This window comes from Ascaphus truei, chromosome 2 (genome assembly GCF_040206685.1).
Source record: "Ascaphus truei isolate aAscTru1 chromosome 2, aAscTru1.hap1, whole genome shotgun sequence".
Lineage (NCBI taxonomy): Eukaryota > Metazoa > Chordata > Amphibia > Anura > Ascaphidae > Ascaphus > Ascaphus truei.
Genome location: NC_134484.1, coordinates 205,288,790 through 205,316,267, shown reverse-complemented (window position 1 = coordinate 205,316,267; position 27,478 = coordinate 205,288,790). Strand labels below are relative to the sequence as shown.

At 40.9% G+C, this 27,478-nt stretch overlaps 1 protein-coding gene across 6 annotated transcripts; it reads right to left on the bottom strand.

Moving 5' to 3' along the window:
- Positions 1-385: 385 nt before the first annotated feature.
- Positions 386-26,092, bottom strand: RNF152 (ring finger protein 152). 6 transcript variants are annotated; one of them, XM_075585883.1, is made up of 2 exons: positions 25,737-26,092; positions 386-2,336 (listed from the first exon to the last, which is right to left on the bottom strand). In XM_075585883.1, the coding sequence occupies exon 2, from the start codon at positions 2,209-2,211 to the stop codon at positions 1,600-1,602; it is 612 nt and encodes a 203-aa protein (XP_075441998.1). In that variant the 5' UTR covers positions 2,212-2,336; positions 25,737-26,092; the 3' UTR covers positions 386-1,599. The 6 variants fall into 6 exon arrangements, with proteins under 6 accessions (XP_075441998.1, XP_075442000.1, XP_075442002.1 ...); XM_075585885.1 differs by lacking the exon at positions 25,737-26,092 and adding an exon at positions 25,652-25,730; XM_075585887.1 differs by lacking the exon at positions 25,737-26,092 and adding an exon at positions 25,408-25,591.
- Positions 26,093-27,478: the final 1,386 nt, after the last annotated feature.

The following is a 27,478-nucleotide window of genomic DNA, read 5'->3' as shown; positions in this document are numbered from 1 at the left end:
AGCAGCATAAGTGTGTGAAAACAAGCAAGACAAAAGTTTAAATTGATCAACCATAAATTTGTTTTTCCAAAATACAGTTTTAGGAATTGCACATTTAAATTGGAACAGGTTTATAAAAAAAAAAAAAAAAAAAAATTATACTCAACTCTTATGATCTAATTATCAATCTCTGTATATAAGACCCCTTTTTACTTCCTTCTGTACCGTGTGTCGGTGACATGTTAAAGCACGTTTTTGTTTTTTTCATCTTTAAACCCCCTAGCAATAATGCAGGTTTCACTGGAACCCCAGGTTTAACAGTCTCGCAGCAAGCAAAAGGTATAACTTTTTTTGTTGCCAATGCTTCACTGCAGCAGTCCTCACTTGCAATGAAGATGCAGAAACATAAACCAACTGCTTTATTAGATTAGTGCGTTTATGTACAGGACTGCAAAGGAATCAAAGTTCTCACACTAGTAGGTCAATAAATGGTTTGAAATTTACACAGTCAAGTTCATACGATCCAAACAATAATTATGTACTACTGCGGTTTGGTGCAACACATTACTTTGATTCGACACCTACACAAACGGTTGACTAGGTAGGTGTACGGTCAGTTGTGTACACACCACTACAATTCTTTTAGTCCTAGAAAGTGCAGTAATGTACGGTTTCACAGAAGGACAAATACTGTGCTTTACTTGATGATTTTCCAAAAAAGAAACCTTAATGTACCATCAATGTAATAATTTTATTGCAAAAAAGATGGGCATTTTTCCATCACAGTTCACAAATGTGATGTGTAAAATGTGCATCACAGTTTAACATTTCAGCAACACTTACTAGTCTACAAAAAGAGATGAAATCATGGGTTGACACCATCTCAAAAACATTCAGTCTTACCGGTTTTATGGACACCTGAAAAAATAGAGGATATTTAGAGGGAAAGACGGTACATAAAGACAATCCATTTACAGTAGTACAATTTCCCACAGTACTACTAATAAAAACCATCTTGGTATGAGCGATACCAATTGTTACTAGTAGACCTGAGATTTGAGGCTGATGCATATTATTTATTATTGTGTTTAATGGCTAATGTACCCATGTGTTTCCACATTGATCCAACTTTATTTAAAACCAATTGCCCAAATCTTTAATTCTACTAGCTCATGACCAACCTGAAATATAGAATACAAAAATTAAAATAAAAAACTTGAAATTCCTTGGTCGTTAAAGATAATCATGGTTCGCTTCTCAATATTCCTTTGAAATCAGGGTAGTACTTAAAAGGTTGTAAGCTCAAAGTAGACAGTTGTTTAAGATGTCCCATGACCATAATACAATTAGCTAAGGACAGTCTTACTATCCTCAAAAAACTACACAAGTCCTGTTAGTGGAGAAATAATGACTGTGCATGCAATCTTCATCAACTCTAACCACACTGCTTGGTAGGGCCTACTAATTCATGGGGCTTATTCCTTTATTGAAGCCAACGAGTCCTCACCCAGCTTCAATTTACATTTCTTTATTCGTTTACAATGTTGCTGTGTCTTTGCTTCTATTTTGACAACGACTTATTCTAAAAACCATAGTTGGCACAGATAAGTTGAGTCATTTTCAGCCGCAGGAAATCACAGTGAAGCGCTTTGAAATGCAAGACATGTTGTGGAGGACAATTCCAAGAAGAAAGACCAAAACGCATGCTACCAAAATCACAGTGCAAACTCCAGACCAGGTGGAGCTCTTAACGCCTCCTCTTCTTTCATGCTCCTCTTCTGCAATGTCCTGTTGAATGCTACCTTGCAAAGGCTGCTGCTCCATTGGCATAGTCACCACAGTGACTGGTTTATGCTGGCTTCCAGGCAGAAGTCTGCAGCCAATATCGCCGGGCAACAGTGCCCTTTCCTTGGAGACAGGCAGTGGCCACATGTAGCATCCATTGCTAGGCAGTTTGATAAAAACCGGCGTGTTCTCTGAGGTGTGAGGAATTGCAATTACAGCAACAACATCTGGGTCATCTGGCAGCTGGGACACAGAATATCCAGGTGGCAGCTTTGTAACACCTCTGCACCAAGGACATCTCAAGTCTTTCTGGCTAGCTCTCATTTGCTGTAAGCAGACAGAACAGCAAGTATGTTTACAATCAAGCAACTTTGGCCGCCTCCGAGGGCTATAATAGTTGAAACAGATTTGGCATTCCAGTAGAGAATCCTGGGATAGCGTCTCCATTGTAACCTTAAATCAAATTCCTAAGGCTCTGGACCCAGCCCAATCTAATGTTAAGAACTCTTGTTCAGTGTAGCTCTAGCAGCTGTTTCGGGCATATGATGACGTCTGTAGCTGTATATTGAACCCTAGTCAAAACAGAAGGGAAAAAAAAAATTAGACAAACTGATGCACACAAAAACTGAACAGTTACAGAAATTAAAATGCCAATTAAATGTTTAACATTTTTCATACTCTAATTTAATTTTGGACTGGGGAGTCAGGCTATGGGCCTAGTTTATTACAGAGGTTAGAGTTCAGAGAAGTAATTTTTCTGTGTTTCCCCTCATATTTCTTAAAACATGCTTTGAGATACTGGGTCATTAAAAATGAAACAGACAATACAAATTTTTGCAAGTATTTACCAAATATGGCTAGCAACCATACAAAAATGATCTTGCATACAAAATAACAGGTTAAATAAAGCATATCTGGCCAAAAAGAATTACAAAACAAAATTGCCCATCATTAGAATAAATAATCTCTTGTGATAATTTCACAAGAATTGTCATCTATACACAAGAAAGAACAATTAAATGTTTTTTTAAACTATCCATATACATTCCCTATTTTTGGACTTTGGGGATCCAGGTATATAGCCATAATCAAGTTATGATCTGTTTTGACATTTTTGGGCAGACCACCTTAGGGGCGCTCACTCCTAAATAAATATATAACACACACACACACACACACAAGGATACAACTTTGGACATGTAATATTTATACAATAGAAATCAGCATCCGCTGTACTTTCACAACAGACCCGGCAAGAAGGCATCACGTCAGTGGCGATACAGCTGAATTAATGACTTGAGTCATGATGTATATATCGGGTGTATTCTGATTTCAATATGGTACTCTGTGGCCATTGCTATATTGTTTATTACCATTACAGCAGTTATATCTGTATGATCTAGCCAGCATGTAACTGTACTGGCGCTATATCAGTATTATGAATATATTATTATATATGTGCTCACTGGGGACAATTTGTTTTAAGGATATAACTTTGGATATGTAATGGTTATGTAATTGCAACTACCATATGCTGCAGGGAAAGAAAAATTCTTATATGTTCACATGTGTATATTCACACATTATGTTCACACACACTTTTCAAGTTGTCCCAGTATCCGAAGAAGAGATTACACAAGCGCTCCTCAAATTAAAACTAAGCAGCCAATGTAGACCTGACTTACTACAATCTACTGTAAGTTCCTAAGACTTGGTGACCCAGCAATTGCCAAACCAATTGCTTCCATAGTCCACTCTATTCTGTCTGCAGGCCATATCCCTAAGAACTGGAAAACTGAAAAGTTGTCCCAATCTTCAAAAGTGGGGACAAAAACACCGTCTCAAACTACAGGCCAATCTCTCTTCTCCCAATACTATCCAAAGTCATGGAAAAATGTGTTCACTCTCAATTAAGCTACTAAGATACTAAGACAAATTTCCCTATCCAATTCCAATCTGGCTTTCGTCCCAAACACTCCACGGTAACTACCCTGCTAAAAGCTTGCAATGAAATACAGTGTGGAATGGAACGGGGACAACTCACTGGTGCAATATTCCTAGATTTTGCAAAGGCTTTTAATACTGTTGATCATGTTATCTTGCTTAACCAACTCAGTGCTCTGTAATAGGGAAACACGCTTTAAACTATTTTCATTCCTACCTACAGATGCAGCAGACGTTATTCGAACAAATCTCTGAGCCATTTGTGTGCATTGCTGTACTCCACGCGGCATTTCGCCCCAGGCACACGTGTTTATCGCGGTTGCTTTGTTTGAATTTCATGGATTCTGTTTCTTTGTGTGCAATGAAATGAATGAATTGTAATATGTACAGTACTGTGCTACTGTGTCAATGTCAGTGTTTAACACTAAAATGCCATTTTCTGCACTCTCGTCTTAAGGCGGGAAGGTTGGAAGAAGTCATGCGCCGTGACGTGGGTATTCTGCGGTATACACCGTGTGAAGTGTTCGAATAATGGCTGCTGCATCTGTATCAGGTAGATCCCAACATGTGTCCATCTCAGGCTCTAACTCCAACCCCCTGGATATCACCTGTGGTGTCCCGCAAGGCTCTGTTCTGGGGCCCCTACTCTTCCCAGTGTTCATCAATGATCTTCCTACAGTTTGTAAGGGAGCTTCAATACACATGTATGCAGATGACAATCCTATATGCACACAGCCATAGCCTCTCTGACCTTGAACATATATTTCAATCTGACTTTGAGACTCGAAAATTGGATTTCTCAAAAACAAACTGTTTTTGAACACCAAAACTGTAACAATGGTATTTGGGAACAAGACTATATTTTTAAAGCTTCCAGTGACTGAGCTCCAGATCAGAACCAACACTAACACCACCCTAACTCCTGTTACTAGTTTTAAATACTTGGGCATATGGTTGGACTCCCATTTAACATTTGGGATGCACATTGATACCCTGACATCCAAAACCTATGCCAAACTAGGTGTACTTTACAGGAACAAACCCTCCCTAACTCTGCTGGTCAGAAAGTGTATCGCACAGCAGATGCCAATGATCGACTATGGGGACATAGTATACGGCTCTGCACCCCAAACACACCTTAGCAAACTTGATACCCTCTACAATTCAATATGCCATTTTGTTCTCCAATGCAACTATAACACACATCACTGCGAAATGCTCAAAGAACTAGATTGGTCATCACTAAATCTAGGCGCAAAGTTAATCTCTCCTGTCTTGCCTTCAAATACTTTCTGGGCAAGCTATCCGTCTATCTGAACAAGCTCCTCACCCCTAAAACATGCAGCACTTATCTTAGATCTGACTCCAAAAGACTGTTCATGGTCCCAAGGCTCAACAAAAAAGCTGGTCGCTCCTCTTACCGTGCACCCCAAAACTGGAACAACCTACCGGAGACTCTCACAGCCACCACCAGTCTATGTTTGTTCAAAACTAAAGTGGTCTCACATTTTAAATCTGGTCAGTAACTTTTACATACGCCTATAATATATATTATCTTTACCTGTGCCTACAATATCTTGTATATAATGTATACCCTGCTCACTTATGTAACTGTATTTGTACCATATATTATTTGTCATCTTAACTCTATGCCCAGGACATATTTGAAAACGAGAGGTAACTCTCAATGAATTCTTCCTGGTAAAACATTTTATAAATAAACACACAAATTATATATGATATAAGAGCTAGCAAGACCTGATTGTGTTTACCTACCACACTACTATGAGGATTTAAAGACTTACTACTGTATATACTTAATTTCACCGTGTAATAATTTTTGAATGTAATTAAAGTTATTATTTTTGGTTTTAATACTGCTGATCTAATTTGATCTATAATGATCGCCTATCAGAATACTCATCTGAAGGACTATGAGAGTCGTAACATTTTTTTCATTATGTATGCAGTGCAGCATTTGTGGACCTTTGGATCCTCTTGGATCATTTCTGTGCATTATGATATTTGTCCCCTGTGAACCTTACATTCTAGTTACTGTATATCTAAATCTATATTAGGAATTTAATAGGTGAGTGGTCTATTCTATCTTGTAACAGAACAAAGACATAAAACCTGAAAAATGTATCCAGAAAAGGCATACTAATTTTTTTTTTAACAAAACACACAAAACCCTAGCAAGCTCTTTTTGGGAACACCTGAGCCCCCAGAAAACAAATAAATAAATAAATATATATATATATATCAAAAAGGAGAGCTATTGAGTGTGGCATATGTATACAACAAAAGACAGAGAAGCCCAATGCTACATCCAATATGACAAAAATACACAGTAAAATACTTATATATTCTCTTGAAAAAGGGTAATTTAGTTTAACCCGTTGGCCAAAGTGTTGTAAGCTTGCGAGCCACGAAAAGGCAGATGCTGTTCGCAAGTCTTAACACTACCAGATAAAATACTAATATACCTCTATTAGGATTACAATTCTCATTTTCCTCTATTAGGAGGGAGAAAGACCACCATTGGATATGTATCCAGTAGCATGAAAGGACTTACTCACTAGGGAAGTGGGGAGGGGCGGGCTTAACACCTGGGAAGGAGGAGCCACTAACCTCCAGCAGCTGAGACAGCTGAAAATAATTTACCAACAGATCATCTTCAACACGCCATCTCCCTTTTATGTAACTCGTCTTTTAATACTTATATTTTTAATAAATTAGCTTAATTGTTCATACAGCTTGTGTTTGTTTTTATGTTTATGTTGTTTGTAGTTGGAGTTGTGTGTGTGTTTGTCCGTGGTAATGTTGCTTGTGTGTTAATTTTTAATTAGCAGTATACAGTACACTGATTTTTCTTTGTGTTTGATTTCACATATGTTATCCACAGATCCCCAGAGCTGGTCCTGGTGTACAGGATTGGACTACCTTTTAAGAACTCTGTCATCCTTCTACTAATATATTTGGACATTTACTTGGACTTATCCTTTGAGGCACCGGTTTGTATCTGTTTTGTATCGAAATCTCTGATCTGGTTCCGTCAGTGTTTCTTGGCAGCCTTGGCTCATACAGTATATACGAGTTTGTTCTGCACTCTTGAATTATTTGAGTACACTTAACAATATTGTTCATCAAGCTTAAGCGCTTTTCCAAGCACTGTGTGTGTTGGACATGAGTAAGAGCTTTAAAACCAAATGTTTTCTGTTTCCTTCACTACTTTGGAACTAAAGTATTAGAGGACTTGATGAAAAAAGCGTTTGAAGTCTTATTTTGTTGTATTAAATGGCTTTTTCTTACCTTGATAGGATAGCAGTGTAAATTAATGAAGTGGAAATAGGGTCTGAAGGCTATTTCCATGCATTCGCTGCAAAAAGCATTGGAATGTGACAGGACATTGATTATTCTACTGGGCTCTATATAAATATTTGTAGAAATATGAACATTTCCAATACTTGCAAGTACTTTTTAGAAAAGGTGTTTACCATAAACTTGTATCCAAGCACAACAAAAACAAAATTACTTTTACTCTGGATAGTGTTAAGACATTTAAAGTCAGGATGCCTGAATTTACAAATATAGCCATAGCTGATCTAGCATACCAGATGCCACCCAGAAATATGCACAAGGTGATACAAAAGAAATAGGCGACAAACACAATGACATTTTACTTCATGAAATTTGCCTCATCAGTCCCCAAATCAAATACATCCAGTTTCTTTTCAGATGTCCTATGTATGAACGAGCATGCCCTGTTGCCAGACATCACAATAGCTTGCCTTTGGTGGTAGAACTGATCCTCACATTTAAAATAACAGATTAGCCAATAATAGGAAATACTCGATCAGTGTATTGGAACGGAAGAAATTTTCTTCACATACTACAAAAGAAAGTTTTATAATAAAAGATTGTATATCCTGTAAATCGACAAATGTAGTGTACCTCCTCCAATGTCCATGCGGATACCAGTATGTCGGTCGGACAAAGCGTTACCTTAGAGTGAGAATTCTGGAGCATGCTAGGAATATAAGATTAGGATTAGAGAATCATAGCGTCTCCAGACATTTTAAGTTAAAACATAATAGTGACGATAGTTGTCTTAGATATATTGGCATTCAAACTGTACCCGCAGGAAGAAGGGGAGGAGATAGAGAAAAAATGCTCTCTAAACAAGAGAGTGTTTGGATCTACAAATTACAAACACTGTCCCCGTTAGGATTAAACGAAGAAATCGATGTCTGGTCTTTATACTAAATAATGAATCCTTTTAAAATATTTAAAATATTTTTATTGGTCTTATAATTAATAAGGAATTAGGTTATCTATTATAAACCCAATAATGGTATATCTCTGTGAAAACGTCAATCTGTCCTGTTCATTTATATCCTTTTCTTTCTATATTTACTGTCTTTCAATTCATGCTAGTTTATAGTTGTTTAACATTTAAATATATGGTTATTTTATTAATATTTGTTTCTTTATATTTTTAGTTAATTTCCAATTGGATTCCCCTATCCTTAATAAAGTAATATGTATTAGGGGACATATCCTTTTAAATTTCCCTCATGTGTTTGAGAGGCTGGACTCAAAATAAACAGCCAATCACAGGAGAGGGTATGGTATAAGAAGCGCCCCATTATAGACCTCCGATATCCCTGACGAAGTACCTTTGAAGTACGAAACGCGTTGGATAAGAGGGCGCATTCTGACACTACATGCAGTGTGTTTTTACCCTATTTTGCTACTTGGCTCCATCTCCGTTTTGCACCCTATGCTCTCTACGCTCCTGTGGCCGGCTGAGACTGCTGAGTGATCGGCGCCGCTTGATGACGTCATCTGATGCGCGCTGCAAGCGGAGGCCACACGTGCAGACACACGCCTGAAAGCCAGTGACTGAGAGCTTGCTTCCCCGCAAACTGCCACAGCTAACACGTCGGGAGACAGCTGTACTCCACCGGGTTGCTGTATCCATGCTGAGGGGCTGCTGCCCTGTATCACGGCGTCCTGAGCGGTACCACAAGTGAGACGTGAGAGGAGAAGGGGAGTAATCCGGTGATCCTTACCCACCATCTGTTGCTGACTGGTAACATGTCCAAAACATGTACTGCTAGTATTTATTGAACTGATGTACTTGCAATACTCACCTGTTTTATCACATTATAATTTTATATATACTACACTATGAGGTTTTTTGCGCTGTTTCTTTTGTCTTTGTATCAAGTGTCATGGAACAAGAACCAAATTTCTGTTTCACCCCCCTTTCCTTTCAGTTTCTGCCTGTCAGTTTCTCATTTCCAGCTGCATGTGTTTTGCTCTGTGCACACACACAGTGCCCGTGTGATAGACACAGTGTTGCAATCCCTGTCTCTGCATTATGCCTGTGAGTTGCTACAGCAACCTCAGCCTGTCAGAATGGGTTAGTCTGCCCTCTCCCCCTCTGCTTTGCTTACAGATGGTCTGTTCCCAGGCTATCTTGCTACCCAGCATACACTGGGACTTCCTTTTCCACCTCCAACACTGGCTGAGTGAGTACCTCTCCTGTAATTGCTCTAGTGACAGGGCCTTATCCTTTTCACCTGCTTCTAACTACAAATCACTACAACACACCATCCACAAGTGCCTGTATTTACTGCTGCTTTTCCAATAAAATGAAGGAAATATTAGAGGACTTGGAGTGATTTGGAAAGGGGGCTGAGTTGAACCTATCTGGTCTAATCATCCTACACATGACCCTGGCCTCCAGAATATCAAGGGTTGTATACAAAAAGACTATTTCCATAATAACCAACTAATTTTCCCATATTGTTTTTTTTACAGAAACCCCCATGTAATATATAAATTTATGAAAAATGTAATTCAAAGTCTCTTTTGGAATTGTTACTAAAATGCCAACTATATTGATGACAGATGCATATTTTCTCATATCATTGAAAGACTAGATCCATTTGATATTGTAGAACGGGTTAAGAATACATTTTAGAATAGTACTAGTAAACCCAAGGTAAACACGAATAAGTCCATATTTGTTAATGCTTACACAAGTTTCTCCATTTTTAATACACACTACATTTAAATATTAGGATGTTTTGAATGCATGTCCAACTGTACCGCAAATGTTCGTGTGTATACACACACAGACAGTGTTGGCTCAATAAATGAGTTTGGATATGCTAAATCCGTTGTGCCCTATGTTCCTTTGTTCATACATCCAGGACTGATTGCAGGCTTTCGTTCTAACACTGGAGCACCGGTAACTATCAATTTTTTCTATTTTGAGGTGTGCAGCATTTCTCTCTATTATCTGGACTATACACACAGACACACAGACACTATTCAGCTCAGTATTATGCTTTTTACGCTGGTTTTCAATTGTTAGCTATAGGACTTTCATGGTCAACTGCAGAGCACTTGTAACATGCTTTTACTAGGTTTCATTCCTGCATAAGTTTATAAGTTGATTTAAGAGACATCTTGCTTAGTCCTTTAGGGTACATAACCATGTCTCATGCTGTGCTGTGATATAAAACAAGCTGTGTCAGGGTATTACACTAAATGACTGTTTATTTAGTGGTATTCTTCATTTGTGATACATTTGATTATTATTCAGGGTTATTGCTATTAGTAATAAGGTTGATGACCGGCCAGTCGAATTACTTGGGTAGAATGTCCCCAATGTGCTCATAGTTATACTGTACCCGATTTTCAATAATCTTCAGCTGAATCCATATCATTAGTCCGTATTTCATTTTAGGAGGTGCAGGAAAAGTTTGTGTGTTGGTTCATGATAATTTGTGTTTATGTAGATGTGTTTAAATTTAAAAAATAAATGAACAAACTTTATACTGTAACATATCTGCTTTATTTTTTGAAACGTGTACTTTTTATTGGGATAGAGAGAGATATCGATATAGATATATCTTACACAAATATTTACCAGATGTTGGTCCAGTAATGAAGGGACAGCACACAGATAGTTGTAATACAAAAATAGTGTAGTGGAGGCACCTTCCTCAGGGTTATGCAGTGGTCAAATGACTGACACATACTTATACCCTCAAATTTACTGCATACCATCACCTAAAAAGTCAATTAAAATACACAAAAAAAAAAACCCCACAAAAATAACCAGATGCAGTGGAGTAAATAAACACCAATAGGCATCTGAATAGAAGTCACGTGTACAACTGCATAGCTGCTTGTGACGGCGAGGGGAAACCCAGGCCAATAATAAAAGGTATTATGCCCGGCTGAGTGCCCCCGGGCCATATTTTGGAGTTTGAAGTGTCAGCTCTGCAACCCAGTTATGGCATGTGCACTGTATTTCAATAAAGATGTGTGGGTGTTTTACTGTTCCAGGAGCATCAACCAGTGGAGATTCACAGGGCATGAGTTTCATGGATGATTTTACGGTAACGTGTTGTCAGGGTGTGTTTGGGTGGAAGGGGGCCAGACTTGTTGGTTACCCCAAAACACATACTAAGGAATCCTACCAGATTCCTTGGGAGATGAAGACACAGACCACCGGACAAAATCCTCCCTAGGAAGTAGTTTGCAGCTCATTGCCAGATCTCCCTGCTTCAGCACAGACAGTACAGTAGGACCGGGCAGGGGTTAATCACATTTCAGGGTCCCCCAGTGTATGCCCAAACCCCCACAACTCAGTATAGCGGTTCAGTGTCTTTCCCACCAGGTGTCAAGAGGAAAAATGGTTTTAAATTGTGCCCTTGAGGAATAAAAGCAGCGGTGTGCTAATTTGGTTAGAAATCTCCCCGCGTGCTGAAACTTGCTGTGCGCTTAGTTCAGGGAGAAACATGAAAAACACCTATAGCATAATTTTTAATACGTTTGTATAAAAATTGATGAAAGTTCCCCTCAAATAGTGTATCAAACATGTTAGGCACATTTGGGATTTCATTCAGACCACAGGGGACCACTTATTTATTGTAGCCCCAAATTAGTATGCGCCTAGTGACTCACTAAAGCAGATAAGAATGTGCAGATCCGAACTTCTAAGGCATCCCGCTGGCTTGGTGCCCTGATGTCTGTAAAAGCACAGAGTTGAAAGGGCTCAGTGTCCCCAAGGTGTTAGTTGGGGAGGGAATCCTCAAGTACCCCCATCCTAGTGTAAAGTCGAGGCAGTTTGGCAAAAGGTGGCCAGCCCAGACTTCGTGTCGCCGGGGAGAGGGGCTGGGTCTCATATATTAAGGAGCAAAGGTGCCAAGTTGGCACATGCTCTTCGCAGAATGAGAAGCCCCCTCTGCCAGGTTTCCAAAGTATTGTCAACTCCAGGATAGGTGGGAAAACGTATTCCCACGGAGGGATTGGCTGCACTAGTTAGAGATAGGGATTTAAACTCGAAGAATGCATGCAGTCCATCGGGAATCAGATGCATCTAAAGTTCTACAAGATTCATCCAAGATTCATGCAAGAACCCTCTAAGATTTCATAAGAGTTAAAGACTCCAAGTGCCATTACAGCGGATACAGAACGAAAGAAGCAGCGCCGTTGGAGTACACAGCAGTTGCAGGTAGCACTGCGGACCATTTCAAGCCATTGTGCGAGCAACTCCCGCTCCTGGAAAATTGCTCCTAGAGTGTTATTCAAGATTTCGTTTTAGGAACATTTTATTTTGTTTGGCCCCGTCCCAGTAAGTGTATTTTGATTGTAATTGTGTAATATTGTTTGTATGTCCAATTGTCCCGTGATACCATTGTCTGGACCGCCCACTTCGAGCAGCGAGTCAGGTCCGAGGTCTCGGCGTTAGAGCGTCTTCAGGTTGCCATGGATACCATATGCCGGCGTCCGGGATGAACTGCACGTGTCCTATACAGTGTCCCTCGGAAGTTGGAGTAACCCGATAGCAACAAGACAGACTTGTGTTGCACAGGCAAATAACATACAAGTGCACAACCAGTAGTAGAGCAGGGCGGGAGACAACTACGGCTAGTCAGCGCATCAAATATGCCAACCTGTTCTTGGACTATATGAACACACATATACTCCATGATGCACCATATGCACATTGCATCAAGAAATACACGTGCTACATCGATGACGTGTTCATCATCTGGAGCGGCCTGGAAGCAGAGTTATTGGAGTTTATCAATTTCCTTAACAATATTCAATCGACAATCAGATTTACCTTGAGCTACAGTACGAAGGAGATCACATTCTTTGACATGGTGGTCAATAAGTCTAAGGGTGCATTAGCCACCAGACTTTTCCAAAAACCAACAGACAAAAACACCTTGCTGCATATGCATCAAGCCATCACCCATTGCCATTGAAAAAGGGACTCCCTTATTCACAACTCCTGTGGGTCAAGAGAATTACTAGTGATCTGGAACAAACTGAAACCGCTATATTGTAGATGGCAAAACCCTTCAATGAAGGAGGATATTGTTCAAGTGACATTGAAGATGCTCCCTCTAAAGTGAGACAAACAGATAGATCTAGGCTTCCAACAACCTTTGCTAGAGATTCTGAGACAAATCGCTTTAACATTGAGTACAGCTTCTAGCTTAATCAAAAAGGAGTAGACAAAAAAAAAAAAAAAAAAAAAACTGGCACATATCAACTAATAAGATTGTGACGTTCGTCCAAGAACCACCAGTGTTCTGTTACCGGCATGGACAAAGTCTAGGGGATATGCTCACTCACTCAATCAGACCCAGTCAGTAAATACGCACCTTCTAAAAACATGGTTATCCAGAAACCCTGGATCCTATCGGTGCATCGTTGTACCAACTGTCAATTTATGCAACTTGGATCAACTTTTTCCCTCATCCAAAAAGTGGGCCCTGCAGAGATCTTAAATATCTTCCTGTAGCCATTCACTTTAAACTACACAGGCACTCTCTGTCTACGTTGAGATGCATGTCAATCTTACAAATACAGGTTCCATCTCATGGAGGTGATAGAAATAAACGCCTCTTACAGCAAGAAGCAAGGCATATCTTTGAATTAAAAACTATGTCACCATTTGGACTCAAAGACGACTTGAAACTTGGTTGTTTTCTGTAAATTGTTTATGATTAATCTGCTGTTCTGATCCCCATTATTGCTTTTCCTCATGTTCACCACGCGTGACCTCTTTTCCCCATTCCTCATGCACTACCCTTCCCTTTATTGCTCATCCCTCTTTTCTGGGTTGTCTCCCGTGTCACACCATCTGCACTGCTTGCTGTGTTTAATTGTTTTGCTGTCACGCATGCGCTAGCTTCCAGTTGTGTTTGCCAATATTCTGCTATGACTACCAAGGGACGCATCTGCAGTTCATCATGAACGCTGACATACTGTACCCATGACAACCTGGGGACGAAGCCTTGCTGATTGGCTCCGGACGGTGATGTGCTGACCAGCTCTAGTTGCCTCCCGCGCTGCTCTACTACTGGTTCTGTATATGTTATTTGCCTGTGCAAGCCCAAGTTTTACTTGTTGCTATCCGGTTGCTCCAGCTACCGGAGGGACACTGCATAGGAAGCATGTGCCGTTCATCCCGACACTGGCGTATTTCATCCATGGCAACTTGAAGACGCGACTCGCTTGTTCGAAGTGGGCAGTCCAGACAGCGGCGATGCGGTTGTACACGTGACTTCTATTCGGATGCCTATTGGTGTTTTACTCCACTGCAGCTGGTCCTTGCTGCGGGTTATTTGCATATTTTAATTGGTTCTTTAGGTGATGGTATGCAATAAGGTGAGGGTATAAGTATTTGTCACGGTTATTTGACCACTGCACAACACAGAGGAAGGTCCCTCTATGCGGACCGAAACGTTAGTTGTGGTGCCCTGTATACTTAATACACTATTTTTGCTGTCCCTTCATTACTGGACCAACATTTGGTAAATATTTATATTCTATGCATATAGGACAAGCACCAGGACGTACTAGAGTATGTGTATGCCAACTGCTACTTTATTGAAATATACACATACATACCATATACAGGCAGTCCTCGGTTATCCGAAACAATGTGTTACTCAAAATGGCGTTGGATAGCGAAACGTTGTAAAGCGAAACACGTTTTCCCATAGGAATACTGTTTAAATGAAAGGCTCCGTTCCTGAAGGCATTTTTAACACTAAAATACACCAAATATTTTATGCAGGCAATAAGATATGCAGCACATACATAAATTATAGTGTATATTCTGTATTATATATATAATATAACATAATAAATAATATATTATATAGTATAATATAATATAGTATAATATTATATATATACGCTCTTACGACGCTTTGCAACGTTGTTTATGTGAATGTGTGTGTATATGTATGTATGTATATATGTATGTATGTATATATGTATATATGTATATATGTATATATGTATATATGTATATATGTATATATGTATATATATATATATATATATATATATATATATATATAAAAAGGAAAAAAGAGGAGAGAGCGCACGCCCATAGCGTATAAAAGTATTTAATGAGGGGGAGGGGGGAGAGAGGGGGGTAAAAAACGCACTTACAAAAATGCAATAAAATCAAGCATATGTGATATATAATAATCACCACCATCCGGTTTTTCTCTATAGACTCTTGGGGCAGTCCCAGGCTCCGTTGGTAAGGGAGCAACGTCACAGCAGATTCCCAGGGCTGGTAACACCATCCGGTTAGACTGCAGACTTTTGGGGCAGTCCCAGGCTCCGTTGGTAAGGGAGCAACGTCACAGCAGATTCCCAGGGCTGGTAACACCATCCGGTTAGACTGCAGACTTTTGGGGCCGTCCCAGGCTCCGTTGGCAGTGGAGCAGAGTCCCAGCAAATTCACAAGGCAGGTGTGCTGTATAATAGTCCAAGAAAGAGGTCCCGTAGTAGTGGGATCCCTTTGAGAAAGTTAGCCGTGACTGACGAAACGCGTCAGGGAGCGTCGTGACGTCAGACGCACAGACATTGGAGTCTACACGAAGCGCTGGAGCGTATTGATCCAGGCGCGAGTGCTATAGGCACCACTACTACGGGACCTCTTTCTTGGACTATTATACAGCACACCTGCCTTGTGAATTTGCTGGGACTCTGCTCCACTGCCAACGGAGCCTGGGACGGCCCCAAAAGTCTGCAGTCTAACCGGATGGTGTTACCAGCCCTGGGAATCTGCTGTGACGTTGCTCCCTTACCAACGGAGCCTGGGACTGCCCCAAGAGTCTATAGAGAAAAACCGGATGGTGGTGATTATTATATATCACATATGCTTGATTTTATTGCATTTTTGTAAGTGCGTTTTTTACCCCCCTCTCTCCCCCCTCCCCCTCATTAAATACTTTTATACGCTATGGGCGTGCGCTCTCTCCTCTTTTTTCCTTTTTAGATATCTTGTGGACGTGGTTGGTCCATATTGAGAGCTGCCGGAGACCCTGCATACCAGCACCTATACCATTCATTGGACTATTTGAGGACTGGTTTATCCTTTTTTTTTTGCTCTTTTATATATACTATTGTTCATGTTTTTGTGGGCCTGATACTAATATAGGTCCACAATATCATATATGTGTATATATTGCTTATATAATTAAGATATTCATCCATATTTACATCATATTGTTATAGCATATATATATATATTCATTGTATATGTTCTTTAGAGGCGCAGCTTTTTTCTTTGTTGTTTATATATATATATATATATATATATATATATATATATATATATATATATATACACACACACATACACAAAGTTGCAAAGCGTCGTAAGAGCGTTGGATAAGCCGTTTTGGCGTTGTAAAAATGAACATAGGTATGCATTGCAAAGCGTTGGATAAGCCATTCGTTGTAAAGTGAAGCGTTGTAAAACGAGGACTGCCTGTAATATTATATAATATTAGGCTTCAAAACCTTAACCTACATTTTTTTTTTTGTACTTGTGTAAACAGGCTACGTCTCGGTTTTCTTTAAAATTGTCTAATAGAATGCTTTTCGTATGTTCTTATCTTGTAAGTATCAAGTCTTTCTGAACTTGTTATACATAAAAATCACATCTCAGACAGGTCCACAAACATGCCTTTCCGCATAAATCACTCTCCTTATAAGGCTGAGGCCCCAGTGCGAGGCTGGCGGCGCGTGCAGCCGATTCCCCGGTCTGCAGTGAGCTGCAGGAAGAGAGACCGGGGGGGGGGGAGCACATGGCGGGGGAGTGACGGGGGCGTGGCCCTGACGTCACCCGGCAGGTTCGCCCTCATTGGCTGAACCGCCGGGGGGCGTGGCCTAGCGCTCCGTCACGAGTCCTGCTCTTAATTCTATTGAGAGCAGGAGAAACTCTCGCCACAGCGCTGCGCCCCCCCCCCTCGCAGCGGGCCCGGCGCCATTGAGTGGAAGGCTCTCGTCCCTGCAGCGGCGCTGCAGTAGCATGCGGGGCCTCAGCCTAATGCAGCCAGGGATTCTTTGTAATGATATGCAAAAGAGATAGAGCCTCAAGTCTGAGGAAGGGGGCCAGGTGCCCTGAAACATGGTTTGTTTTTTTGCAATGTTAGTAATTTTGTCTAAAAAGGAGCAAATAGAGATCTAAACTATTTTTTCTGTAAACTAAAATACCAGAATGAAATAGAACCTCATAAAGTGGACATAAAGGATGGAGAGTTTGCTTTGTATTTATATTCATTCCTGGGTGCCGGTCTGATTCTGCAAATTGCTCTTTAATTAAAAGTGCCCTGCGGTGAGGGTACAGAACCAGAGCACCAGAAAATGACATCTGGGATGAAATATTGAAAGGCGAATTGGTGACTGCAAGGTTCAATCTTTTTTTTTCTTATGCAAATGAGCACTCCGTGTGTTACAGTAGTTTGCTGACCATGCACTTCTTTAACCCAGGCTTTGCTGTAAAAGCAGCAGGCTTAAGCTTATATGGATCCATGTTAAAATGGATTAGAAGCAGAAGGTGACACCCTGCGAGTATTCATTTGTAGGTTATTACCCAGAATCCCTTTCTGCATTGGAAGCATTGTATGCAGAGTGATTATGGGTAAAGGCAGGTTTGTTGACATGTTTGAGACGTGAATGTACTTGTGGTATTTTTATTTGCTGTACGGTGGAAGGCTTTATTACTTTAACTCCTCATAACTTACTTTGTGAACTCTCTGTGGCAACCCATTTTTCATGATGCAGCATTCCAGAAATTCCATTCCAGTATGGGAATGAAAAAAAAGAAAAGCAAATTTGGACTAAAACATTTACATTTAGGATATAGGTTTATTCCATTAGCAGCAAAACTATCTGCTTCTATAACAAGTCAATAAAATGATTAACAGCAATGTATATAACCTGTGTTTTTTTTTGCCTAGACAGTTAAGTCAATAGTGTCCATCACATCATAGAACACTTCTGTGAAGTGATCAGACGTGAATTCCTACTTTTATATTTGGAAATATTGAGCATGTTTGTGATGGCTTATTAAAGAAATTAAAAAAAAAAAAAAAAAAGTACGAAAACAAGTGTGTATTTTTGAAGTGAAACTTCTTTAGCGGCGTGAATGTAGTTTATTGGAGACGGAAGTCAGTGGTGACGGAAGTGACATCAGTCCTGGCATAAGGGGCCATCAGAAGTTGCCAGCTTCCACCAGGAGTCGTCACTGGAGAGGAGGCAGCGCTGGACAGACAAAGACGGACATTCACAAGAAAAAACAACTCACAGAAACTTTGGCCGGACCTCCGTTGAGGGGTAGAGAGTGGGGGCTGTTCTGGGTCAGAAGACTCAAAACAGCGGAGGGTCTGGAGCGGCTGTGACTGCGGATATTGCCATCAATGCCCGTCACTGCGCTCAAGAGCAGGACCACAAGGCGCTGTGCTCATGATAGTCATCACCACGTACTCACACATGCGCACAGACTCAAACGGGCATAGCCGTGCACATGTGGTCATGTGCGTGTCACAACCACATGCACCGAGATGCCCCCCACATCCAGAGCTTGCGCAGAGAAACCCACCAGATCCACACAACCAGATAACATACACACACGAGAAATTCACAATTAGTGCAAATAGCCAATACGGCTATTGACAAACCAGATTGACAAACCAGTTCTATAAAAACTCATGAATAAGACTGAAACATGCTAAAAAGGAATGTTAGTTCTCACCACACAGTGTTGTGACTGGAGCGTGCATAACAATGTTGCACCTTCACATAGAAGATTCAATATTTCTGTTCAGTCACCCATCTACATCACACTGTCAAAACTACAGTACCAAGGTACCGTTACTACCTTCTAAATGTAGGCATCCTAATGTAATACTTTAAAGTTTCTTGTAGAATAAAAATCAGGCAATATTCGAAAAGGAGCAAAAAAAGGCTGCATTCAGGTCACAAAGAATTAGTACCATTTATTGTAATATATATATATATATCAAGGTTCTCACATGTGCTAGAAAAGGATTTAAGACCCACACATGGAGCTTAAAAAAGGGGCCATATAGTCAGTGGCGTAGCTAGACATGCACAGGCCCCCAGGCAAAAATAATATATATATATATATATATATATATATATATATATATATATATATATATATATATATATATAAAAAATCAGGGCCCCATTAATATTAATACTGACTGCAATTTTTTTCTCCCTCTCTCTCCCTCTCTCTCATCAGCACTCCCACCTCCTCCATGCTTACCTGAAATAGAGATAGACAGGCAGGGGGAGATAATATGCAGCATTAAGCCGGTGGCGTTAAACAGAAGCTGGCAGAGGAATCAGCAATTGTTCCACAGGCAGAGCAGGACAACACAAGGTGAGGAGCACACACTAGCAGCAGACACCGGATGTAAGAAAGACTTCTGGGCTCAGACCGCTGGAGTGCTCTCCTCCCCTGCCTGCGAAACAAGTGCTGATTCGTCTACCTGCTTCTGCTTAAGGCCAGGTGCCCGCCGCTATATATACACACCATCTCCCAAGGCCTGTCTCTCTGAAGAGAGACAGATGGGCCAACGACAGGGTGGGATGGGAGAGTGAGCCCCCTATGAGCGCGGGCTATAGCTATACCCCTGCAGATATAGTTATATCCTGATACGGCTCAAAAATAGTAGAAGCCAGGACATTGTACTTTTGCACTAACACGGCTTCGAGAAAGCAGATTATACAGTAGGTGGCATTAAAGAGATTAAAAAAAATTACAAGAGGTAATTAAATGAATGACATTTTAGGAATACAGGGAGGAATACAGGGACCATGTACAATGAGGTTTTCTTGTTTGCTTCCTTTTTAAAATGGTCAGCAGAATTCAGCATTTTCACATACATCCAATTTAATAATATACATGCAGAGTTGGCAGCAAATACTGTAAAGTAACTTAACTTACATAATATACATGCAGAGTGCCACAGCCCCTGCAGCACAGATCACGTGAACATGTGTTTGAGAAGTTCCACATCTTAAGGGACGTCCCTCAGGAGTATATAGCGACTTACTGAAACGTATAAAAGTAGGAAGAGTGCTGCTGTCTGAGTCACCCGGCTCGGAGCAGCCCCCACTCTCTCCTCCTCGGCGAAGCTGGGGCCGGATTTAGTGTGAGTCGTTTTTCGAGAGTATGAGTGTCCTCTCCAGTGACTCCTCCTGGTGGAAGCTGGCAACACTTGACTGCGTCTTCTGCCAGGAGTCATGTCACTTCCATCACCACTGACTGCCATCTCCAATCAACTACATTCATGTCGCTAAAGAATTTTCACTTCAAAAAGTATTGACAGAATAACATTTTTGTCACATCCCTTAAAGCTGGTTAAAAAACTGTTCCAAGAACAAAAGAAAAATATACCAACCATGTCCCAGACTGAACAATAGGATAGAGAGACACACACACACACACACACACACACACACGTGAAATGCAACTCTAAGAAAGCACCATAATAGGTTGAAGACAACACAGAGAAGGATCAGAGCAGACACAAAAACAGATCAGTCAGATGGTCGCAGGAAAGGGTTAACAGTCTCCAGCATCAACACCAGAAGATCCAGCATTCAAAGCCAAACAAAGAAAAAAATACATCAGGTCATAAAGCAGTGAGGTCCACAGGTACTGTAGGTAACAGGACGTCATCAAATGTCACTTTCCATTACAATTTTATGTTATAGACAAAAGTGGCATATAACAAGTTAATGCCAAAGTGGGGAGTCAACCTCCATACATGTCAAAGGGGTTCCTCTGCATTTTAGGTGACATCACGTCACGACCCAACAGGGGGGGAGTGGGCCAGTGTAGTACAGCATAAAAATCACTGAGCCCTCTGATGGGGAGTAGACCTTTGGTCCTAGGCTTAGACAGGACCACACATTTGACCCACAGCTTGTGTACCCTCCGACAGATCTAGGAATTGGAGCCGAAGGGAGTGGAAAAAAGCATAAGTAGAAACCGATACAAGGGACAAGAGACCGAAGTGACAGCACGATGTTCTATACAATTCTGGACCATGCACTTAGCCAAAGAGATATTGATGTTCTTACCAAAGATTCATCACATGCCTGGCTCTCAGCAAGACCCATTTGACTGGAACGTTTCTCTATAAAATTCCGTAGTTTAAATTTAAAGATTATTTCCTTAACCAACTAGAACACTCCAACCATGTTGGAAAGAGAAAATAATCTTTTGCATAAGAAGTCTATAGTATCCTCTCTAACAATACCTCTATACTAAACTTCATGAGGCTCATTAATCCGAGTTACAGATTATACGTAACTTGAGTAACTAAACCAGTATTGTCATATGTCTTGTAGATAAGGATGGTGGAGTACAACAAAATTATACCGATTACATTGCCAGCTCTCTGAGAATGTTTGCTACAAGAAAGTAGAGTATTACCTTACAACTCTATTTAAAATGTGAAATTAAGACCATCAATATTCTTGGTTTAAAGCAGCATTCATTCAAAATCATAATTTTTTTTTTTAATATCTGTTGTGTAGCATTAAATACTTACGTTTATTTTTCGCTTTATGGCCTTTGTAATGATTTTGAATGTATAAAAAAGGTCCTTGGGTTGCTATAGCAACCATTTAGAAATCCCTGCCACTTCCTCTTTCAAAATAGGCGGCTATATGGGCAGCTTATATAAACGCATTGTCATACATAAACACTGCTGAATTTATTAAAAACTAAAACCAGCAAGAGGAAATGCCGTTTTAAAGAACAATTATATTGACGAGATTTCTATGTTAATTGGACACAAGCGTTGTTTACACTCTGTCCAAGGTGCATAAAATCAAGATCATTTTACCTGTTAGCCCAATATACATATTTTTCTTTTTGAACAAGAAAAAAAAAAAAAACACACGCATTGCAACAATAATCTGTTTGAATATGTTTAGGGTATAATGCCATTCTATGCTGCATATTTTAACTACAGTACATAACCTGAAATTCTATACAAACCTGCTATGTATTTTTTTTTTAAAAGCTTGCTATAACTGTTACAAACCGTGAGCACACACACGTGGTGCCGAAGATCAACGGTCAAGGATTAATACGGATACACAACTTGCATGTTGTCGTCTACCAATTACCATTGAGATGGCGGGAAATTGTAACAAGGAGTCAAACCCACAATGGCTTGTCTGTACCATGCTACACAAGGTGTGTTTCGTAATGGAAAAAAATAGGTAGGGTTTTCTGGAAGAAATAAAGTATTGTCTGAACTGGTAACAAGGGATGTCAATTATTCAGATGTTCAGTCCCATAAGGGCATCATTTTCACAGTTCTATATTAGTTATTAGCAAACAGCAAGGAACAGTATCACACCTATTCTTTGTTTAATAATTGATTTGCCTTGACTTTAACCTTTAAAAAACACACATACCTCACTCTGGGTTCTCAATTGATTTTGTCTCCTGTACCATGAGGACTTGTTGACACTTTGCTATTCTTTTGAATGTTGTAGTTTGAGTCAAAAGCAAATATGTTTGCCAAATACATACCAGTGCCAGTAGACACTACTATACAACTGCAGTCATCAAAACACAAAACAATGTGAATACTTTTAGGAGGAATTCCATAATTAATAAATTGGGAATTGTAACAGTTCAGTCCATTGTACGCTCTTCTTCAGGTTGGAGTACCTGGACTTAATTAATAGTAACCTCAAACCTATAACGTTACGCAATCTGCTTAGTGTTTATCAACTTATCCTTGAAGTGAAAATGCGTTCCCTTGCTTCACCACATGGTGGGACAGGTAAAAAGGACATTAATCTCTGTCCAATAGTAGAGCAGCCTGCAATACCCAGTGTTAGACAGTGACGCTTTACAAAACACATTTCATACAATAGGTTAATGGCCCAAGATGAAAGGTTAGAAGCACGGACTGCAGGTACTGTATAGCTGATGGTGTTGATTCGCATTCTCAACTGGCCCAACATTTGATCTAACTGATGAAAGGCTCTTGGACAAGAAACGCATGCTGTAAGATTTTGGAGTCGAGCTCTACTAAGTTTTTTCAAGGGGGTAGTAACCATTATATTTTTCGTGGTACAGTAGCTAACTTAGGAAAAGTAATTACACATGTTGACATCCTGTTGCTCAAACCAGCTAAGAGAGAATAGCGCCTTTGGCAAATACTAGCCTTGTACATCAGCCACTCGATGAGAAACCAGCATAACACCATATGTATTTCTCATCACCACATGGATTATCACTTAAAGTTACATTAATAACCACTGTAACAGAATATATATATATATATATATATATATATATATATATATATATATATATATATATATATATATATATTATATATATATATATATAATAAGGTAGTCACAATGGTAAAGGAGTAGTATACATCTTATGACAATTAACTATGAATATGGCAATATTTTCTTGTGCTAAAATTTCCCAGTTGTTAAACTATGACTGGCTCAGCACTTGATATATATTTTGTTTTGTTTTAATATTTTCAGACCATTAAAACAATGGCATTTTAACTTTTGCTGAAATACAGCTGCTAATCACAAACCCATCTGTTAATGTAACAGATCATGCCCTCCAGCACTAATGTGGTTAATGTATTTTACTAAACAATGGGCCTGTACTGTATGTTCGGTTGCCTTCCCTGCCAGATGGACCTGTACAAGTAGACCATACTTTTCTTAAGGGCATCATTTTCACGGTTCCCGGTCCAGTAGTAGACAAAACACCTGATCCAATTTAAGACAAAAGTGAAGCATTATGAGTAACACTTCAGAAGTTATGGAATATGCAGCTTGATTAACCAGACATAAAAATGACAAACAATACAGGATTCAAAGATATGGTGGTTGTACAATAAGGACACTCGGCATTTCTTAATTATCTCATGTTCTACTTGTGATGTATACAAACACACACTAAATGTTAAAAGATTCAACTGCATTAAAACACTGAAGTGGAATGTACATTTACTTACGTCCTGTTTGGCCATCAGATGCGTAAAGAATAAAATAGCCTACAGTACTTCCACAATGCCAGCCCAATCCTGAATTGTTAAACCATGAGATCATAAAAACCTCCCTCCTTTTGCAGAAAACAAACCCCATTACATTCCATATAGACATACACACTGCACAGCTAACAGCCTTTAAGACAACCATATAAACAAATGCATGCTCAAGTCTTCATTGTTCACACTAAGCATATCCAGATGATTGGAGAGCGTCTGCTTGGAAGGAGTCTGCTGAACCTTGTAGCAGATACAAATCCTATGCCATACTCGCACCTAAAAGCTGTTCTGCAGAGGCTTGGACTGCCTGGTTCCGAATACCTCTAAGGTTTATACAGTAGCTTATATTACCTGTATCTGTCATCGATGGGTCTTGCTGCTCAGCTTCTGCATGATGATATCAGCTCGTAGTGTTCAGTGTTTTGCAGGCAGGAGGCGACAAGCAGGAAGCAGAGCAGTCACAGCGCTTTGTTCTGCCTGCAGTGAATCACAGGCTGACAGAAAACCCAATCACTTCATCCTCCCTCATTTCAGCTCCCCTCAAAAAGTAAAATGACCGTTCAGCTGGGTTCCCCGGTCATCCGAGATGAACACTAACTAGCCCTCCTGTAAACGGTTGCCTTTTATATGTATTTTCAAAGGCAACAAGCAGAATGCGTTCATAAGAGACACAAACCTTTACCATCCCCTTAGGACACTTGCCTCGGTTTCAAAGACCAGCACATCTTATCCCCCAATATAGCTCTCTGATGTCTTCAAAAACACTGTGCACACCAGCAAACAGGACTGAATAAAATTCAGGGTGTAACCAAGTTTCCAGAAAGAATGAAAAATATGCAGAGATTCAAAATCCATCTCCACCCTATATTGTATCTGTTTAACTTCAGCACACCGCAGGGTCAGCCTCAACCAGCCCCGAATTTGCAGCTCTTATACCTACAGTACACAGGTCAGTGATGTCTGCCCAAGTGACAAGCAGAACAGCACTGAGCAATCCTACAATTGGAAGGTACATTCACACTCATTACAGACATTAGCAAGCACCGATTGGTTTCCTTTTTTTTGTTGTTGCAAACATTATGACGACATCATGTGGCACAGCAAATCTCTAATACACCAGATCATTCCCAGGGGCTACACTATGGTAATTAAACTCCTTCCAGTAAACATGTAAAACGCATGGGTAAGGGACCTTGCCCTAGTTGGTTTGCAGGATCAAGGAGTTGACAGTAAACGGAGCCTCAAGAATAAAACTAACCTCAACCTGTGTCAGACCTTCAGTGGTAAAGGGGCATGCAATGTACTGCACAGCAATGGGCTTGTGTGTCCCTGCAGCACTGGAGGAATTAGGAACCAGCCTTTCTGCTGATCGATTTACAAAGTACACAGCCCTCTTCTCCTCTACAGCATCCAGTCAACCCCTGAACTCCCAATTGTCACCCAGATGGTTGTGTACGACGAGTACTGTGTCACTCTGTTATCCAGCCTACATTAATACTCACGTTGGGGTTGACGTCTCTATCAGATCATTAGCGGTGTCCGGACCACACAAATCCCAAACCCAAGCTGGAAAGTGAAGCCACTCACCTGGTTTGTGGTGCTCTTTTTTGACCCCTCCCCACAATAAGTCAGACCCCCAGCGCCCGGCAGCACTCTCCTTTCCACACTAATAACAGCTTTGTGCTGGGCTCATTCCTTCTTCTCGCGCTAGATTGAGAGGAAATGGGTGTGTTTCTTCTCCTTTTTGTAAACTTACTGACGACACAGGAGGAAGAGAACAGGACTTGGGAGCCGGACCTTTCCCCCCTGCCATGTCAATGCCATATTGACCACAGCTGATCCGCTGTTGTTTATTTAGTGACCTGGTTAGCATACAGTATGAATCCTTTCTCCCTCCTGTCACGGCTATAATGTGAGGCTGAATGTGGTTATGTTTCAACAAAGAGCAGCAAAAGGGGTGGGGAAGCATAGTCTAGCTCACACCCCACCCCATCACGGGTAGGCACTTGCAATTAACCCTTTGATTGAAAATACTAATTCTAGAAGGAAACTCGCTTTTACTGGCTCCTGCTACACATTGCCTCCTCACAAGGTTCCTGAACAACCTATGTGTAGAAGTAAAGCAAATCTTTTACTGGTACAATTTTGATACATGTACAATTCAATTGGAGCATATATCAGACTGCTGCTCCAAATTCCACAGTTTAAGTCAGTGTTTTTCAACAGGGGTTCCTAGGAAGCCTTGGGTCCCCGGGCATCAAGGGTTCCTTCCAATTGTAAGGTAATTTTAAAATTGTACCAACTACATGTCGCCCGGTCCCCCTTTCCCTCCCTAACCTTCGATGCTGGAGCGGAGAAGGGGGAGCCTACGGCTGCATGGGGCTGAGAGCGCTCCGGTGTCACGGAGTTCCGCGGCGGAAAGCCTACACGGGGCGCCGCCATTGTTATTTTTCACACATGCACATAATGTTCGGAGGCATAAGCGACCATTTGGAGAGAAATGCGCAAGTGCAATGGCATCACAGTCGCGGTGGCCATCTTAGGTTAGGCTCCGCAGGAGAACTACCTGTCCCAGGATCCTCTGGGGCGGCCCGACCATGTGGGCAGTGTAAACCTATAGGAAGAGAGGATTCACGGTGCGGGCGAGTGGAATTTGGCGCGAAGGGCCCGCACTGATAGTTGGTTCCAGGAGGCAGAAGGGGAAGGTAGGGTCTGGGTGTCTGTGGCTCCCAGACTAGGTCTAGATTGCCCCTCAGGCCCCAGTTAGAATCCAACCATCCTCAGTTTATGACTGCTTCAGGGAAAGGCCCTTAGATAGGGACATTTTCTCCTGTAGCCTTGGTAGTGGTAGGATTAGTGACAGGACGCCTCGCGGCGGTCTGGGACCCGACCACCCACGATATAGACTCTTAAAAGGTGAGACCCTCCAACTGGAGTTCACCTCACGTACAGGCAGACGACGACATTGCTGGATGAGCGGATCCCTGTTTGTTGATCGGCAGTGCTGGAGCGCCTGGACAGGTACCACACCTAAGTGCACCAACGGTTCACGGGATAGCGCTATTCCATACACTTTTGGGTGGGTCCTGACATTGGGGGAAATGGACATCAGGAATATTGGTGCCAAGCACCCTATGTACTTTTGAGGCACTCACTTGGTGTATTGGGGTTGTGTGTGCTATATACTGTGGGGTGCAGGTTTCATATATATATGTCCAGTAAAACCCATTATTATATACCCATGTGTGTGTATTTACTATTGATTCCTGGGAGGGTCTCATCCCGCTACGCTGGGATCCCTCGTAGGTGGAGGCGCTGCACCGAGGCGA